Here is an 18,259-nt window from a genome sequence, read left to right as displayed (position 1 = left end):
TGTTTATTGCACTCACTTTAGATCTTGGGGTAGTTTTTGCACATTTAAAACTCATTTTTGTTTTAGTACCATTTTTAAGAATAAGTTCTGATGTGTTTGCTTGAAGTTGTTAGAAGAGGAGGGGCTGGAAGCTGTGATGGGTGGAGCTGAGATGATTGATAAGGAGCCTCCTCCAGTCAGCGTACCAGAAGAGAAGAAACCCACCCTCAGTTTGGAGGAGTTAGAAGCAAAGCAAGGTAAAGGTCTAAAAAAAAAATGATAATGCAATGACTGTATGAAAGCTCTGTAGCTCTTTAAATGCTAATTTTATCCATGTCTGCAACAGAAAGCAGTATAAAATATATTTGGAGAATAATTTTGGACAAGTCATAAAATATTCTCGTGCTCTCAAACTGCCCCACTGCCTGTACAGTTGATAGGATATTGGAAAAACGGGATGATTTCCCCAGCTCGATGACGATTTAATGCAGGCCTGCTAAAAGTGAGGTTTTTGTAAATGAGCTCAGCTTCCAAGTGATTTCTCTCACACCTTCTGGCTTTTTGGGAGGGTTGGTAGAAAATAAATTTAAAAAAAGAAGTGAGAAGATGCATAAATCCACAAAAGTCTAAATTATGAATTCCTTTAACAGGGTGTACCCTAAGGTAAGAATCTAGCTATATAGTATAGTAAAGTGCATGATATACATCTTCCCCAAAGGCATAATGGAATTATAGATATAGAGTGTCATCATGCTGGCTCAGCAAAGTCTTCCAACAGAAAATATGTTGCCTAAAATATAGAAATACTGCATCCTAATGCATACACAGAAAATCCCCCCTTTGTTCTCCAAGAAGTTTACACTGTGTGGTCCGATCAGGGCTTTGATGATAGTTTTTACAGAATGTTCTTCAAAAACGATTGAAAGATTTTAAAAATCAAAAGAAAAGAATTTGCCCATTAAGTTTTCAGGGTTAGTCACATATTCAAAAACTTTTTATCCACTCGATTATTTATTTTAAAGCTGTATCGTTTATTTATGTATTTATGAATTGATTTTATTGGAATCTGAAAACAGATGTACTTGAAGTTCTTTTGTTTTTTTTTGTTTTTTTTAATCTTGTTATAATTTGCCAACTTCAGAAACCTGCAATCGGTGCCTAGCTTCAGCAAAACTGGACACCTTCCCTGATGACTTAAACCTGTGTTATTAAATGTCTATCCCCGTGCTTGTCAGAGAGATGTGATTGACATGCCGGCCTTTTGCCAGTTAATGCCCAACAGACATCTACGTCTGTAAGAATGCCGCATTGATGTCTGATGATAGAGAGCAAGAGTAATAATCTCTTAGCTGCAGAACGGAGCCTGAAACGATAGACGGACAGACAGTCAAAGACAAATGTGTCACTTTTCAGCATCAAGATAGTTGACCGGTGCCGTTTAGGTTCAGTGGAACACTCTTGGAGTGTGATGGCCTCTCCTGGAGCTGACAGACAAAAGAGAAAGACTAGAAGACCCTAATAAAAAGCTGACTGAATTGGTTTTGCTGTATGGCAAAGTGGCTGTCAGTCAGCAGGCCTAACTTGATCAGATAGGAGAAATGGTGGCAGGCTGCAAAACACTAATCTGTGTTGATGGCCTGGAACAGCGCCATCATGTCCGGTTTTTAGGGAGAGCTGCATAAATTGTTCAGACTGCCATCATTTTTGACTAAATGTGTGTGTTTTTAGTCTTTGTACAAACACAATTTTCATTTCATTATTTTATTTCATTCACATGGAATTGGTATTGACTAAAGATGGTGAGTGCACCCCAACACTCAAAAATGCAGCGTAACCCATTTTGTGCTTGATATGAATGCAGTAGTTGCTGCTAAGAACGGGCTCTGTGACGAACAAGAGCGTGTGGGGTAGAAGAAAGAGAATTTTTCTCCACTTGAGGTACTTTATTTGAAATGCCCGAGGAAGGTGTTTGGCAGAACATATCGATTGCCGAGACATTTCTTAATTTGTTGGAGGAAATAAAAGACGACCTGAAGCCTCCAGCTAGGAGAATTCAGGAAATGCCTGCTGCCTCACTTTTTGGGCTTCTGGCTCTTTGCAAGAAGTCAAGAAAGGCTTTAATAAACTTTTATTTTAACAGTCACAAGGCTTCATGTCAACGTTTTAAGCGTTAAACCGAGAAAAACAGTTAAAGGTAGATCATGTTTGATGGTTTACCTGATACATGACTGAAACAACGACTTGACAGAGCTCCAAATGATGAAGTGGAAGTAAACGGAAGTAAGGAGTTTGGTTTAGTTTTATTGTTCTATTACATTAGTCAAATGTATCTATAAATACAGGAGTCAGATTGAGGCTAGGCAGGACTATGTCAGTGTCTAGGGTACCGATTCTGCTCCACTTGACTGTTGTTCATTGTACTCAAATATGATTTGCCTTAGCAGCAGGCCTATTTTTAACCCCAAAGAGATAACAGTAGACCCAGAGGTTGCATAACTTATACAGCTTGTTTTCCGCAAGCAGTTGCTCTTATACTGTCTTGTCTTCCCTATTTTTTTTTTTTTTTTTGCTCGCTCATGCCGTTGCTCCCTGTGCCCCATTACATTAGCTGTGCTCTTCTTACCTATGTATCCCCTACCCATCTGTGTCACTTCATCTCCTTTCCTCATCTCTCAAACCATGCATTTTGTTCCACTCCCATTGTCAGTTAGATGCCTGTCTTCTCTTCTCCACCCACGTTCCCTCCTACTCTGTACAAACCTTGAATTGCATGAAATTATGCATCATCGGGGATTTCGTCGGGCCTTATCTTTTAGAGTAGAAACTTTGTCAGTCTTCAGCACTTGGAAAGTCAGAAAAATGCCAGACATTACCTTAGTTAGGGCAGAAATGTACTCTTAAAGTCTTTGCTTGTTTTTCGCTTCACAAATGTGAATTTTTCCCCGCACTGTTTGTCTCTTCATGTTTCATTCCGTGTCTCTCTGCTCTCTCTGCTCTCTCTTCTTTTTAATTCTTTTATTTCCACAGGGAATTTACTTGTGACCAGAACAAGCTTTCCTTTTCTCTCAGAGCAAGTCAATCCTTTGTTCCCGCCATTTAGTAGCTGCATATCTGGCAGTGAGAAAAACAAAAAAGGGACAATGCCTGCAATCCAACCATGTCTCCTGTGTTTACCCTCTCATCTCTCGTCACTTAGCTAAGCAGAAACTGGAGGATCGTCTAGCGGCGGCAGCCAGGGAGAAGCTGGCCCAGGCATCTAAGGAGTCTAAGGAGAAACAGCTACAGGCAGAGAGGAAGAGGAAGGCAGCACTCTTCCTACAGACTCTCCGCAGCCCATTCGCTGGAGAACCTGAGGCAAAGAGAGCTGAGCTAGATGCATGTGCTCAACTCGAGGTAGGTAAATGGTTGCAACGGTTGCATAGTGTTCGTCACTGTGTGTTTCTATTTTTAACAAATGATAGTAAGTGTAATATGAATCATTATTCATGTTACACATGTCTACATTAACTCAAAAACTAAAATGGCATAAATATAGTGGGGCACATACCCACCATATGTAGTCACCACATTTTGCATGCATATTTACACAGCCACGAGTCCTAAACTAAGCTTTGTTATTCTTACTCAAAGTGTGGGAAATGCTACTTTCTTTGCATTTTGTTCTAGAGTCCTTGGTATAACTTTATAAATGACTGTGGTGAAATTGAATTTCTCCTCAGTGAGCCTTTCAAACCCAAGAACACTGTACCAGCTCTTAGGCGTGGTGGTGGTAGCATCATTCTCTGGGGTTGTTTTGCTGCCAGTGGTATTGATACATTGCACAAAGTGGATGGAGTAGTGAAGAGAGATGACTACCTCCGAATTCGTCAACTTCACCGATAAATGGTAGAAACACCAGTATCAGGTGTTCCACCATAACAATGATCCCAAATATACATCAAAACTGATTTTGGACTGTATAAAGCAGGCCTTCATTAAGCTATTGGAATGTCCTTCCCAAATCCACAACCTCAACCCTGTTGAAAATATGTGGATTGATCTTAAAAGCTGGGCCCGTGCTGAAAAACCAACACCTTTTGATAAACTCTAGCATTTGTGTCAAGACAAATAATTTAAAAATCCAAAATACACAATACAGTACAAAATGCACCCAGTTTTTTTTTCCTAGTCATTAAAGCTGTCTGCTGTACACTCATTCCAGCCGGGGGGAAAACTGTTAAAAAATAATTAAAAGCCCAAAATTAGGCTGACATACATGCCTGTGATGAATGTATGTAAATTTCTTAATGCAGCTGTAGTTACCTAAATTGTTGATTCCCTAAAATGTTTATAGACTCCAATGGAGAGGAGCAGAGCCTATCGGCATATCCCAGTGTCACTCTAAAGATACAAACTGAATTATAGAAAACTTCTTTTCTTCACTCCTTTGTTCTATTTCTCAAATCTCCATACCTCATGTAGGGTACGGAGATTCTGTTTTAAAATTCTCCTTTGTGAAGTACTACGAAGGTGTTGCAATAATGCAAATTTTTAAAGCCTTTTGTCTGTCACAAAAAGGCAGCAATACTTTATAGTGTAAATAAGTCTCTGATAGTGGTCATTTGATGTGTAGATTGCCTGTCTGTGTGATGGATGTTGCATGTCAGCTCCTCATGTTAGCCCAACTGATTTGTGGTGAACTGGAATATTGCCTGTTAGACCAGGTGGCAACGGACAGCCTGCTGTCACTACTGTGCCAGCTCTTTCTTTCTTTACCAGATGTTCTCCGTCTTCTGCAGTGGCTATCAGAGCGTAAATATCCTGAGGAAAGAGTCCGGCCAATAGCCTACTGTAAATTAGCTGTGTACTAGTTAAATATTTGAAAAAAAAGGTTGAATTTTTTTGTGTATTCAGTCTTCAAAGTATTTTGTTTCAGTGGTGGGAAAAAGTAGTAAAATCTACGTAATGCTGGTATGAGGTTCACATTGAATAGGACATTGTAAAAAGTCACACATCCTCAAGGCAGACAGTAGTGCAGTGTAATTGTTCGAGTCAATAGGTTTTTCAGTTTCTATTAAAGCTTTTTGCAGATTAACCTCCTTTAAGTAAGACATGTTCACCAATTTATTAATTTGGAGAGTCACTTTGAAGAACAAATTTTACCTGAATTTGTTGCAAGTGTATGGAAATCGAAAGGGATTAATGTGATTAACACGAATTGTTGTGAATATCCTAGGGGCAGTAATTTGGAGGGTCACAAAGAAGGATCATCCACTAGTACAATTTGGTGGAACTCTTAGTAGCTTTGAGGACAGATGTGATTGCTGATGCGATGCAAAATGAGCTGACTTGGAACTGTTGATGTAAGCGCTCCATGTTTCCCATAGTACCCATCATGTTGATTATCCTGCAGCAGTGTAGTGGATAGTGTAAACTGACATGAGTAAACAGATCCCGCTGGCTAAGCGTTTCAGGCCCAGGCAATTTATCCTTTTCCAAGTGACACTTTCAGTGTTGTGATTTGCTGCCGTTTTAGCCATTTCTTATTACATTTTGGCTGAAATGGTGACGGTGGTGGATATGTAGCTTTGTGTTTCCTGCAGATTGATATACTCAGAGATTGGTGCAGATTCAGTCTGGCTTTGCTTGTGTCATTTATCTGTTCAGCTGATTTGGTGTGTTAATTCTGTACACTGTAGCTTGCTATCACCAGTGTGTGAATGGGTGGATGATTGTGTATAGTGTAAAGCGCTTTGGAGTACTTAGGACCAAGTAAAGCGCTATACAAATACAGACCATTTACCATTTTATTTCAATTCAGCTGCTCTTACAGCTTCATTCGAACATGTTAGTGCTAAAGATGGCACCTTTTGGTTCTGTTGGTAAGAGGAGTGAAATGGAGGGCAATAATGAGGCAGTGATATTGTTTTCGGTCCCCTAACTGGCTACCAACAGTAGCAGATAATGATTGCTCAGTAACTGACAGCTTAATATACGACCATTCTCTGTGTAAGAGCTCTTCTCTGTTGGTCACATGGTTTAGGTGATAAATGCTTTCTTTATTATTATATATGAGGTCATTTTTAGTATACGAGAAATCTCGAAGACTTGGAAAATGTAGTTTCCCTTTGCTTCTGTTCCTTTATGCTCCCAGGACAGTACTTTTCTTTCCTGCGCCTCTTACTGTCTGAACTTCTATATCTTGCTAGAACAGGTGTGAGAGGGCAGACGTTTTGTGTGCCTGGTGTTGGGATAAGCCTCCCATATGCCAATCCCAATTTGAAACCATCGTTTCTTCCTATCATTTCATTATCTTTCCCTCAAGCTAGACACCAGATTGGGTGTAAAAACTGCAGTGTAATAAATATCCTCCATTTCTCTGCTTCTGTCTGTTTTAAGACGCTTCTTTTCTTCTGTCATGAGCACATTTTCTTTCTATTTTTTTGGCTTCTTCTCTCATGTTGTTTCATCATCATCATCTCTCACCCCATATTTCTCTTTGTCCCTTTCTCTCTGTTTTCTTACAAATTTTAGCAGATGGGTGAGGGGAATTAGATCCATGAGACAGCTCTGTTGATACTAAGCTGAAGTTGGAAAAATTTATTTGGATTGCTTTATTGCAGAGCTCATAATCTTTTTTTTATCTCACCACATAAAGGATGCCGTTTGATGTTCCTTTTCATCCAGATGCCCCTTTAGTACCAGGAATATACACAAATTTAAAATTGGCCGTCTCAGGAGCAATCTAAGACCTAACCCTGTTAGATAAAGTCTGTCCTTGGAAAATCTATTGCTATATTTAATCCGCTGATGGACTGAAGCCAGTTTTTCAGTGTGAATCCAGCAGCTGACCAATCTAAAATGAACAGACTGACTCACACTGGGGTAATTAGAGGCACTTTGCAGCTGACAGTTGTAACTCAGTGTGTAGCCAGAGGGCTGCACTGTGTTGTGTAACCACAGTTTTCCTTCTGTTTTAAAGGAGAGAATATGAGCAATAATTTCCCAGGAGAGTAAGAAACTTTCACTTTTCCTGAGCCAGCCTTGTTACAATCCCTTGTCCCTTTCAGTGTGCATATGACTATTTATAGTACCGTCTCTAAAGAGAGAAAAAAAAAACCTCAAGTACATTTTTCTTCTTCACCTTTTGTGATTTTAGACACTGTGCAGCTGTAGGCCTTAGAGCAGAAAATAAGTCAAGTTAGAAAATTAAGAAAACAATTAATCAAATTTATCTAAAGCATTTTTAACCACCATACGTGAATACAGACTAGGCATATTTTACCCTTATATTTCCCGTGGTAGCTCCGCTATCTATAGCATAATATAGTGTAATGCAACCACACCTCCAAAACGTTTGTGTGACTGTGTAAATGTGAATAAAAACAAAATACAATCATTACTTACAATATAAAACAGAGAATATATCAGATATTTCTAGGAGTATATGTCCTTTCTCTTTTTCTTGTTTTTTAAAAGGGCATATTAAAATTGATGGCAGCTACATGTGTCAAAAAACGTGGGACAAGGCCACTGTGTAGCAACCCCCCCCCCCCTTTGAGAGAGGCCTATTGTCTCATTGTTGTCTGATAGTAGCCAACTGCTCAACAATTGTGGGACTTCTGGGATTGTAAATTTAGTGATACAACGAATGCTGTCAGCTGGTCCAAGGTGTGGACTGCAGGCAGCCATGCTGTTGGAATAGGTGCAGTATGCGGTTGAGCAATGTGTTGCTGTGAAAGGCCTCATCTAGATGTAAATATGGAATGATATGAAATATGCAACACCTTCCCTGAAAAAGTTGTTGTCTGAATTGGAGCATATGTTGCTCTAAAACCTGTATATACCTTTGAGCTTTCATGGCACCTTTCCAGATATGCAAGCTACCATCAGAGATGCAGGCTTTTGAACTTTGCTTTGGAAAAAGCCACATCCTCCCTCTCCTCTTTAGTCTGGAGGACGGAGCATTCATGTTTTCCAAAAAGACATTTCACATTTAAATTCATTTGACCAACAGTTTTCCACTTTGCCTCAGTCCATTTTAAATGAGCTTTAGCCCAGAGTGGCGTTTTTGGTTCATGTTTATCTGTGGCTTCTGTTCACGATAAATCTTTCACCTGCATTTGTGAATGTCACGGTGAGCTGTGTTCATGCAGTGATTTCCATAACAGAATTATGCCTGTTTTTAATGTAGCACCACTCAAGGCCCTGAAGATCACAAGCATCCAATACTGATTCCAGGAATCTTTTGATGTTATATATTCAAAGTCTTCAGAGTTGTACAGAGAAACATGGATTTTGAAATAGTTCCACGATTTGTAGACGTATGTGTTTTGCAGATTGGTGAAACTCTGCCTGTCTTTTAGAGAAACAATGGCTCTCTAAGATGCTCGTTTAATACCCAGTTATGTTACTGATCTGTCACCAGTTAACCTAATTACTTGCACAGTGTTCCCCCAGCTGGGGTAAACACATTCCAGCTAGGGTTGTCCATTGCCTTCATCTTTTTAAGTAGACAAGCTTGTTAATTGTCCACAATATCAGATATAGGAAGGTACTGTGCATGTGGGCGGAAATAAACAACAAAATAAAACTGACGTTTGTTTGCTCTCTGTCCTCATTTTGTCTTTCTTTAGCTGCAAGAAGCTTTTTCTGCTTTTGTGGATCCTGCACCTCCTCAAGTATCCCCTGCACCACCTGTTTATGCTCAGGATCAAAGATTGTCTGTGGAGAACCATAGAAGCCACCACAGCAGGGAGCCCCCATCCGTCTCGTCATCATCTTCCTCGTATATTACCTCCTCCAAAGGTCCAGAACGCGACAGAGATCGTGACAGAGATCGTGACAGAGATCGTGACAGAGATCGTGACAGAGATCGTGACAGAGATCGAGACAGAGATCGAGACAGAGATCGAGATAGGGATCGTGACAGAGATCGAAACAGAGATCGAAACAGAGATAGAGACAGGGACAGACAGAGAGACAGAGACAAGGATAGGAACAAAGGGAGAGACAAAGACAAAAAGAAGAAAAAACACAAGAGGAGGTCAAGATCCAGGTCAGCATCGAGATCAAAGAGCAAACACTCCCTTCCCAGTGCCTACAGGAGATCCCGCAGGTCCAGGTAAGACGCTCCCACTGAAAAGTCAGCCTTTTTTTATTTCTTTTAATCCACCACAAAAAAGTCAGAGTGAATGCAACAGTGATGCTGCTCACTCCAGCCACAGGCGGCTGAAAAGAAGCTTTTAATACCTTCTGTTATTTCTTTTTTTGTCATTATGTTTTGCTTTGAGTTTATGCTGCCTTTCTACAGATTTGTGGGGTTTGGGGATTTTTTTTGTTTGTTTGTTTTGAGCAAGATAACTGAACTGAGAGGTTCAACTATTAGAACATTGTGATAGGAAAGAGACGCACACACACAGGCTGTATTCTTAATCTTATCCTGGTTGTTTCATTTTCCAGCCTTGCTATGCTGTGTTTGTATGCCGTGTTTTTGCATGCATGTTCTGCATATTAGGCAGTGGGACAAAATAAATTTGACTGCCCTTTATGGAAAGAAATCTGACAAGGTTATTAATTTCTTAAAATATTTATGAATACTTAATGCTTTTCTGCCTAGTTAAGAATAAAAGTAGTATTTCCATTTTGTGAGTCCTTTTATATAACTTGTATTAAAGTAATGAACTGAATAATGATTTTTTTTCCTGTTCAGTTCCTCAGTATTTAAACAGTGTTTATCTGTAAATTGCACCACGTTCAGGTATTCCAAAAGTTTACTGAAATAATTGAAAGTCTTATTCAAACCTATCTTTTCTTCATTTTCAGTTGTGCAAAGCCCTCATGTCGCCTTTTTTTTCTTTTTCACTTTAACGCCATTAGGCTTATCATTTTGTTTTTGCCTCACTCTTCTCCTCTTTTTCTTTATTTCCAATTCATTTGCTTCTCTCTCATATTCTGCCTTCTGATATTTAACGATTTCTTCCATCTTTCATTCTCTTTGTTCCGCTCTCTGTCCAGATCCCGTTCACACTCCCCAGGGAGAAAAGACAGAAGAGGCAACTCATCAGAAAGGAGACGCGAGGAGAAAGAGCGGGAACACCATCATCCCAGCAGCAGCTCCAACTTGCCCAGGGGGCTTTCAAGATCCAGGTAAATCTAACAGCAGGTGTCTTCACAAGTCATAGGTCCTCACATGCAGCTTTGTTTTCACACTAAAAACATTGATTTTTGCTGCCTTTAAAGCTGAGAAGGGGCACTAATGATGCGACTCTTGGGTGGTTAGTCCATATTTTCTTGATATTCTTCAGTTTTCTTTATTTTTACAAAAGCAGCGGGGGAACCGTTATCAGTGTTCAAGGTTTTCCATGTGTCATTAAGGCCAACTTCATGTAACTAGAAGACAGTTTGATTCCCCAAAAAGGGGAGGGCATGAGGAAGTTTTGGCAAATGCACTGCAGAGTTCATCCCAGTAAATATAGTTTTCTCTTTATAATTGTACAACAGTCGCTTGATACCGACAGATAAATAGGCATTGTTACAAAAAAATAAAAGTACAGTCTTTTTAAAAAGAAAATATGCTCACTAGCGTTTCACTGCTTTAGGCACTGGGCAGCCTCCTGTCATTGATTCGCCTGGGAAATCTGCAACATACCAAAGAGTCTCTAAAGATTTTTAAGGCATCCGTCCAAAAGAAAGAGCTGAACCAGAAACAGACCTCTCATCACGATAATGATGAAAGAATGAAGCCTTATGAAATGGACTAGCTGTTACCACAAGGCAATACTAATATTACAATATTATAAACAAACAACAGCACAAGCAAGAAAATCCTCAAAAATCTTGTAACTGAATGAAATTTGCAGGGAATTGTTCAAACCAGAGTAAGAGACTGGGAATAACTATGCAAAATGCCTCTTAAATAGAGTTTAATTGGCCTGTGAAGTTAAGGGTGTATATTACAGCAGTTCATATGCTCAGTTAAATTATAATTAAAGACGTTTATTTTGTACATTTTGTTTTGAGTACACCAATATTTCATGCAAGGCTTGGCAGATACAAACCACCACTGTTTATTGTGCAGTGTTAATATCTGATTGAGACGTTTTAGTTTTTAGCTCCTGCTGTGCTCTTCTTGCGTTTGTCAGGTCTCCTCCTGAACAGCAGAGGAGCTCCTTGGCATCCTCAGGACAGATGCAAATTGCGGCCTCCTCGTTCTCACCATACTCTTCACCCGGCAGAGTTTTGTCTCCATCAGCGAGCCCCGCCTCCAGCCTGGCTCACTCAAGGTAACCCCTCCAGACGCTTGTCAATAATCCAGCTTGCATCCAGCATGTAGATGTAAATGAAAGTCTCTTTACTGAAGGCTTAAATGTTTTGTTTTGGGTTTTTTTTGTTTTTGTTTTAGCTTCAAGTAAATGAGAAGATGTATTCTTGCATTTAAATCTCTTATTTGCAACAATAGATTGTTCCTTTAGGTCTGATAATCGAACACTCCAGCTGCTGCCGATTTAAGAACCTAACAGAGGCTATGCTGATGCACTCTTTTTCACTGACTAATGTTTAGAAATGTTTATTTTTATGTTGTTGTTGTTGTTTTTTTCTGTTTCTAAACTCCTTCTACTGAACAGTGTTTGCTCTCCTGATATCACAGCGCACAGCTTGGGTCTTTCAGCTTAAAGGTCACAAGGGCAAAAGCGCATTAATGATCTTGGCCACAGACTTGATAAGACTTGCAGTTGGTAGTCTGCCACTTTAGCAGCGTGTTGACTTTTCAATGCAAGAAGACTAAATGTTGGCCAGGCGCACTCTGTTCACTTCAATATCTTACTAAAAGAGAAGGACTCATTATGAACTTGTGGCTTGTTGGTAAATAGAGCCTGTTAATTACAAAATAACAATATTTTAAATTCCACCTCTTTTATTTCCAAAGTTTCATTGCAAAGTTTCCAGATTTTAAGCGTCATGCCTTCTAGCTGATACCAACCAGTGCGTTTGTGGATGTTCACTTGTTTTGTAGTTTAAAAGTTTAATTTTTCAGTCTTTAGTTTGTGTAACCCAGCATAACTTTTAAAATCTGCCGTCATTAAAAAACAGGCTTCTGGGAAAACAGGAAACAATGTAAATATTTTTGACTCCTGCAAAATTGGAAAAACACAACAGTTCCTTTTATGTTCAAACTGAAGTATTGCATGCACCATAATTTAATGTTTTTAAAAGCTCTGCTTAACCAGTATATCAGCCGTCTCATGTGCTTTGTTACGAAGGAGAATGCTTTTTCTTCCATAGATTTAGTAAATGCTCGTCTTTTCATGTGGGGCGCAATTATCCTGGCAGATGCAGGAGTCATTCCAATAGAAGACAGTCTTTTGTTGTCCTTTCTTCCTAAACTGTGGGTGAAAGCATGAAAGGTTTTGCTGTTTACTTTCTCCAGGGAAAGGAAACTAGATCATGATGCCATAATAACAGCGGGAGGGGCAGGTAGTACTTTATACTGAGTGCCGTGCACACGCACAAACGTTTGAAATCTTCCATCTTGGTGAGAGGAAGAAAAGCTAAAATTTTTATCATGAGCAGCGGTCTTTTCTGCAGTTGTGTTCACCTGTTGTGTTCAATCAACTTGTACATGATTTGTTCCTTTTTTTTAATCTCTTGATGAATTATGAAATGCTGGACTGTAGAGACATTTAAGCTTCGGAAGGAGCCGTGAAGCTGAACTTGAGGCCTGAAATTTGTCTGCATGATTAAATACTCTGTCTGTGTTTGGTCTTTTAGCTCTAGATGGATATTTCAGTGTTACAGGACACTTCTTTCACCTCTTTCCTTCCTTCCATCTTTTCTTTCTATCGCTCTCGATGCCTGTCGAACTTTGGGCATTTCAGAGAAACATCATAAATATTGAATGTTCTCTCCTGTTTACATGATTGATTTTATGCTTTTTGACTCTTTTGTGTCCTTCTCCTCTGTTTTCTTTTCAGGGGTGGTTCTCTGGAGAAAGACAAGGCAGTGTCCTCATCCATAGTATCCTCTGTTCAGTCTAAAATAACTCAGGTATTGTTCTTTGCTCTTATCCCAGATGCATCCCCTGCTGAACTTTTCCATCCCATCCAATGAAAGTACTTAGTGGTGTTCTTTGTTTCCATCATGCAAAGAGGAAGGATGGAAAGTGCTGTTCTCTTTCATACACCAAAATATAGCTAGTTTTTAGAGCTTTTGACTTGAACTCATTTTATATTTATCCACTTCTCCCGGTACCTTCTGTGTGTTTTTACAGCACGTCGGTGTGCTATATTTGTTTGTTTGAACCATGGGGAGGCCGATGTCTTACATTTATATGTGGTGCAAATGTGATAAAGCTGCACTCTGTATTCAGTGGCAGTGTAATCCAATCTCATGCATCATACCTGGAGAAAAACTGCCGGTCTGATTTTGTTTCTTGACAGTTTGAAACTGTTGTTAAGAAAACTGTGTGGACTCCAGGTTCACTCGCTTTCAGCCATATTGAATGATCATCCGCAGCAAATTGAATTTGGTTCGTTGCCACCGAACGACCGATATTAAACCGTCATGATTTTGCTTGCCTCTGGGACTTGTCATCCATTTTGATTTGGATGAAAATGTAACTTAACATTTCTCTCATAACCTTGGAAGTAACACTTGTCAAAACAAAGCGGTGAGAACGGATTTGTAGATGGCCTCGATTTGTTAAAAGTGTCTGCTAAGTTTATAGTCGACTGATGGTTGACCGGTTGATGGCGCAGGTTTCTAATAGTGTTTTGTTGGATAACATTGTTGAACCGTGTTGCTGAGGTCTTGTTTACCACTGTTTGGGGTACATGTGCTCTTATTTTAATAAACAAACAGCACTTCTCATCGTGGCAGTGGATCTTGGCTCCAGATTGCTCTTCGGCCCTGCGCATCTCATCCTGGGAGCTTCGCCAAGAATTTAGGATAAGAGAGACTGAATATTAGTTGGCGCCGATGAAGCGAGAGGCAAAAACAGAAACCTCTGCAAACTTGCCGAAGTCTTTTGGGAGATGGATTTCACTTCACGGCAAAGGAAGGAGGCAGAAGCAGCACATGGTCTTGAAAATGTTTTCTCCAGTGGTACTTGTAAATTCAGACAAGAAGGACCATTACCATTACTGCTGAGAAACACAAGGTCAAGTTCAGCAAGTTGTCAGTTCAAGTTAAGAAAATGGCAGGTTTCAACATTCAGTATGGTTTTATACCCCATGTGGGTTTTTTTCTTTTACATTTTATAACGCAACAGAGAAGCAGAGGTTGGCTTCACATAACTTTATAACTTGTTTTAGTTTATTACTTAGCTGTGTAAAAACTAAGCCCACAGTTTTGGAAGCTTGGGTTTAAGCCTAAAGCTGTAAAAGCTCGCCATACACTACCTGCTTGGCACTAAACGACACACATGATGTGTAAATAAGCGAGTGTTTACTAAGAAGTTGTCGCTTCAACTTAAAAGCTGAACCTTGTCAGCTTCTCATCACTTCTCGGCGTGGCAGTGCATCTTGGCTCCAGATTGCTCTTCGGCCCAGCGCATCTCATCCTGGGAGCGCAGGATGAGAAGTCACATTCCCCAAATTGCTTAAAACAATTAATTGTCAGGCTTTTCTTTTCTGTTTTAATAAAAAACACCCAAAGAAAACTTACTGAAAAGGTTTGATTGGATAGTTGCCACTGTCGTCATGCCCTAATGCAACCCATAGTCTCCTGTTGAGTGATGAGCACAGCATAGACACTTCCAGCTGTAAAATTACAGTAACTGCTCATAGAGCTCTGCGTGTAGCCGCTTTCTGACAGTTGACTAAACCAAATGTTAAAATACCCTGTGTGTGTGTGTGTGCGTGTGTGTGTGTGTGTGTGCTTGAGAGAATTTTACATACTGCTTACATCAGTGCCATGCATTTAACAGTAATCCAACATTTGCATACAATTGTTTCTGATGCAGCCTGATAAGGTGGCACTGACATGGATTACAGCAGCAATCCTGTAGTTTTCTAGACGGGACAATGCCAGTTAGTCCACCCTTTCATTTTGTGGCTGACAAATAGGCTGCATGGCTGAAAACTCTGCGAACACACACAAAACAACACAACAGTACAATTAGCGCTTGTGCAGCATCTCAGCATTCCCAAAAACTGATGGCGTTGTGTTGCCAGAACAGTTTCCGGCTCTGTGCAGACCGCTCATGTTCCTCCAAGACAAACTCTGATTACTGGAGTTAAAAATGTCGGTCTTGTTTTATGCAACGGGGTATTTGTTCCTCAAGCTGCTGAAGCACAGAGTGCCTCAAAATATAAAAGCACATCGTAGCATCAGGTTCTCCTTGGATTTTGACAGTGAGAGGCACCTCCAGACCAAAGGAGAACCAACGTGTTTATTGGTGTCACATAATTATTGCTGTATTGTTATAGTGTGTCTGGGTCATATTGGGCCTGTCTAATGTAGATAAGTGGCAGGCTGTGTTGGTGTTTTGTCTCATTTGGGTGCGAAAAATGAAAAACAGTTGCATCTGAGTAAGTGCTACACACCCGTAACTCACAGTGTAACCTCACACACGGCTCGCCAATAAATTCTGACCCCGGCAGGCACTGTCCTTGCCTGCATGTTTTTAAATTGCTATAGACAATTTATAGCCACTATTTTGTTGCTTTCAGAAGTGCACCTCAGATAAGTGCATTCACGCGTATCACTTCTACAGACGAAGCGTTATATAATCCACAGAGATCATTGATATTCTTAAACACTGTCTTTATTGATGTCTGTTTAATGATTCTCCTTAAAATTGTTGTAAAATCCACAAAACAAAAGTGCAAAAACACGAGCGGTTACTGTTGAGTCCTGTCAGTCCTCATTTGGACATTGTGCTCATTTATATTCATATTTATTATGTAGCTTTTATCTCTTTCCTAAAGCTTCTTTGTTTTGCTCCTAATCTACTTGTATTTGACTGCTGTTGAAAACCTTAGGAGAACTTTGAGAAGCCTAAAAATGTCTGTACGTACTTTGATTTTTAAGTCTACATCACCATAAACCTCTCTGATTAAATGTCAGTAATTTAATTTATACTTGCCTCTGCAATGCATTATTTTGATACACGGATTCTCCTCCAACTGAGCGAAATAAACCTAGCATGCAGGTAAACATAAAGTGTCAAACGTGGGAGTACAGCCCTGTGCAATATCACCTAAAAGACTGATTATTCAGAACTGTGTCACCTTACTGGAAATGTGTTTCTCTAAGCTGAGCAGAGCGTTTACTCGCATGTAAACTTGGATCTTTTATTTCTTCCATACTTTGTTTGTCCACTGACTTTTCTTTTTCTTTTTTTAATCGTCTTTCGCATCGATTTTTATGTGGCGCCAAATCTGGAGAAGTGTTCTGCCATTATTCATAGACAGTCTGGAGGGTTTATGTTGCTCTGCCTTTCTTTAAAATCTTCCAAAGGTATATTGGATTGACATTAGGTGACGTACTTAACCACATCACAGTGTGTCTGCTGTGTGCTTTAGATTGTTATCATGCAGGAATATTCCTCTGTTGCCGCGCTTCTGGAGGCTGGAGGTCATCTCGTCTGACGGGAGTTTGTCATATCCTCAGGCATTCACGGTGACATCTGTGTCCTCTTCCAACACTTTTTGTGTCCGTGCAGCCCATCTCATCTTTATTTCCACCTCCATTCTTTACTCTTATGACTATGCATTCACTGTGGCAGTCTTGGGCAGGTTCATGTATAGCCTGCTGGATTTCATCTAGGGCTGCCACGATTACATCGACTATCAAAATCATCGACGACTAATTTAATAGTCGACGCGTCGTTTGAAGCTTTGTAAGATCCCAAAAGATGCAGGAATAATAGCAGGATTTAAGAGTGTAATAACGGACTGAAACAGAAGATGGCAGCACTGCATGTACAAGGATGCCAGCTGCCGTTAAACCCTGAAGAAGAAGAAGCTGTGTCCCAGAATTCGTAGCGCGGCCCTGCTCAGTTTCCAACAATGGCAGCAGCTAGTTGGTTTTAATATTACTCTTATTATTCTTTCTGGGTCACAAAATAAACGTTTAACATATTTTCCGGTGAGAATGTAGCTGTGTAAACCTCAAATATCTGCTCAGTTTATCAGGACACCACATATTTTCAAAAGCGCTCCGACGTTTTCGGAGACGTCTGTTACCCACTAGCTCGATAGCTAGCCGGGGGCTAGGTCACTAGAGCCGTGAGAACACCGGACTCCTGGCAGATCGTTTTCAAACCCACCGCTGTCTTTCGCTACTCAGGTTAAACATATATATAAGTCACTTAGATAACTTAAAAATGTTATTGTTTGGCTTTTTTTAGTGTTTTATTTGTTCCTGAGTAAATCGGTTTGGCTGAGATTAAACTTATAGTTTTTACACATCTGAATAAACGTCAAGCAGACAGCTGATTATCAGATGTGTGAGATGCTCCAGAATATACTCCGGTGTCCTGTTATATTTTAGATAGCAAGGAGTTTATTAAACTTCACCGAAACAATCTGCAAATTTCATTAAAATTTAATAAACCACCATCTTGTCTTTATTTTTAGTTAGCACATACTTTAAACAGTTAAAGCTGTAAGCTAATGATAGTTATATAAGAGCAGATGCTGCTGGTGCAATAAGATGAACGCTGTACGTCCAATGGATGATGATCTGATTAGTTGACTAATCGGTGACTAGTCGACTATCAAAATAATCGTTTGTGGCAGCCCTAATTTCATCAGAGGAAAATATCAAAAATATTCCCATTTGACTGAAGGAGGTGCTCCCAGTGTCAATCAGGCTTCTTTTCTGGTACTTTAGCAAAGTGTAATCTTGCACCTTTATGTTGAAGAGCAAATGGTATTTTTTTTTTTGGGGGGGGGCACTGTCCATAGAAGCTGATGTTATGCTATTTTCTTCACACTGCCTGAGCCAACACAGAAGCTGTAATTTCCAGCGATAACCCCTGTGCCCAGGGTAAAGCACTTGTCCGTCTGTTTTCAAAGATGTGCAAGTAGTTCAGTGTGTTTGGCAGCGAACAGCCACTCCGATTCTGAGTGGGACCATGGCTTGTTCTCTACCTCCTGATTGTTGCTTCAACTGTGTTTAATACTTGTTTTTCTAATGTATCATTAGTCTCCCTGAAGAACTGTTAGATCAGTGATGATTTTAGACAGATGCAGCCCATTCAGTGCTTTTTCTCTTTTTCATATTAGTCACACTTTAATAGCTCCTCTTGTTAAGGTCATGCCAAGCATGTCAGTTGGTCCAGACTCTCCAAAGC

General features: G+C 39.9%; 1 protein-coding gene across 1 annotated transcript in view; it reads left to right on the top strand.

The window, feature by feature from the left end:
• Positions 1–18,259, top strand: part of sfswap (splicing factor SWAP) — a 48,881-nt gene that overhangs the window by 25,266 nt on the left and 5,356 nt on the right. The window contains exons 13-19 of the mRNA XM_005735338.1: positions 107–236; positions 3,176–3,372; positions 8,595–8,811; positions 8,965–9,082; positions 9,976–10,107; positions 11,103–11,243; positions 12,933–13,005. Of these exons, the coding sequence (XP_005735395.1) occupies positions 107–236; positions 3,176–3,372; positions 8,595–8,811; positions 8,965–9,082; positions 9,976–10,107; positions 11,103–11,243; positions 12,933–13,005 (1,008 nt within the window). The remainder of the gene's footprint in view (positions 1–106; positions 237–3,175; positions 3,373–8,594; positions 8,812–8,964; positions 9,083–9,975; positions 10,108–11,102; positions 11,244–12,932; positions 13,006–18,259) is intronic.

This window comes from Pundamilia nyererei, unplaced genomic scaffold (assembly GCF_000239375.1).
Source record: "Pundamilia nyererei isolate P.nyererei 1_Seehausen unplaced genomic scaffold, PunNye1.0 scaffold00063, whole genome shotgun sequence".
In the NCBI taxonomy this organism is placed as follows: domain Eukaryota; kingdom Metazoa; phylum Chordata; class Actinopteri; order Cichliformes; family Cichlidae; genus Pundamilia; species Pundamilia nyererei.
The sequence above is the reverse complement of the archived record's forward strand: the minus strand, read 5'-3'. Positions and strand labels throughout refer to the sequence as shown.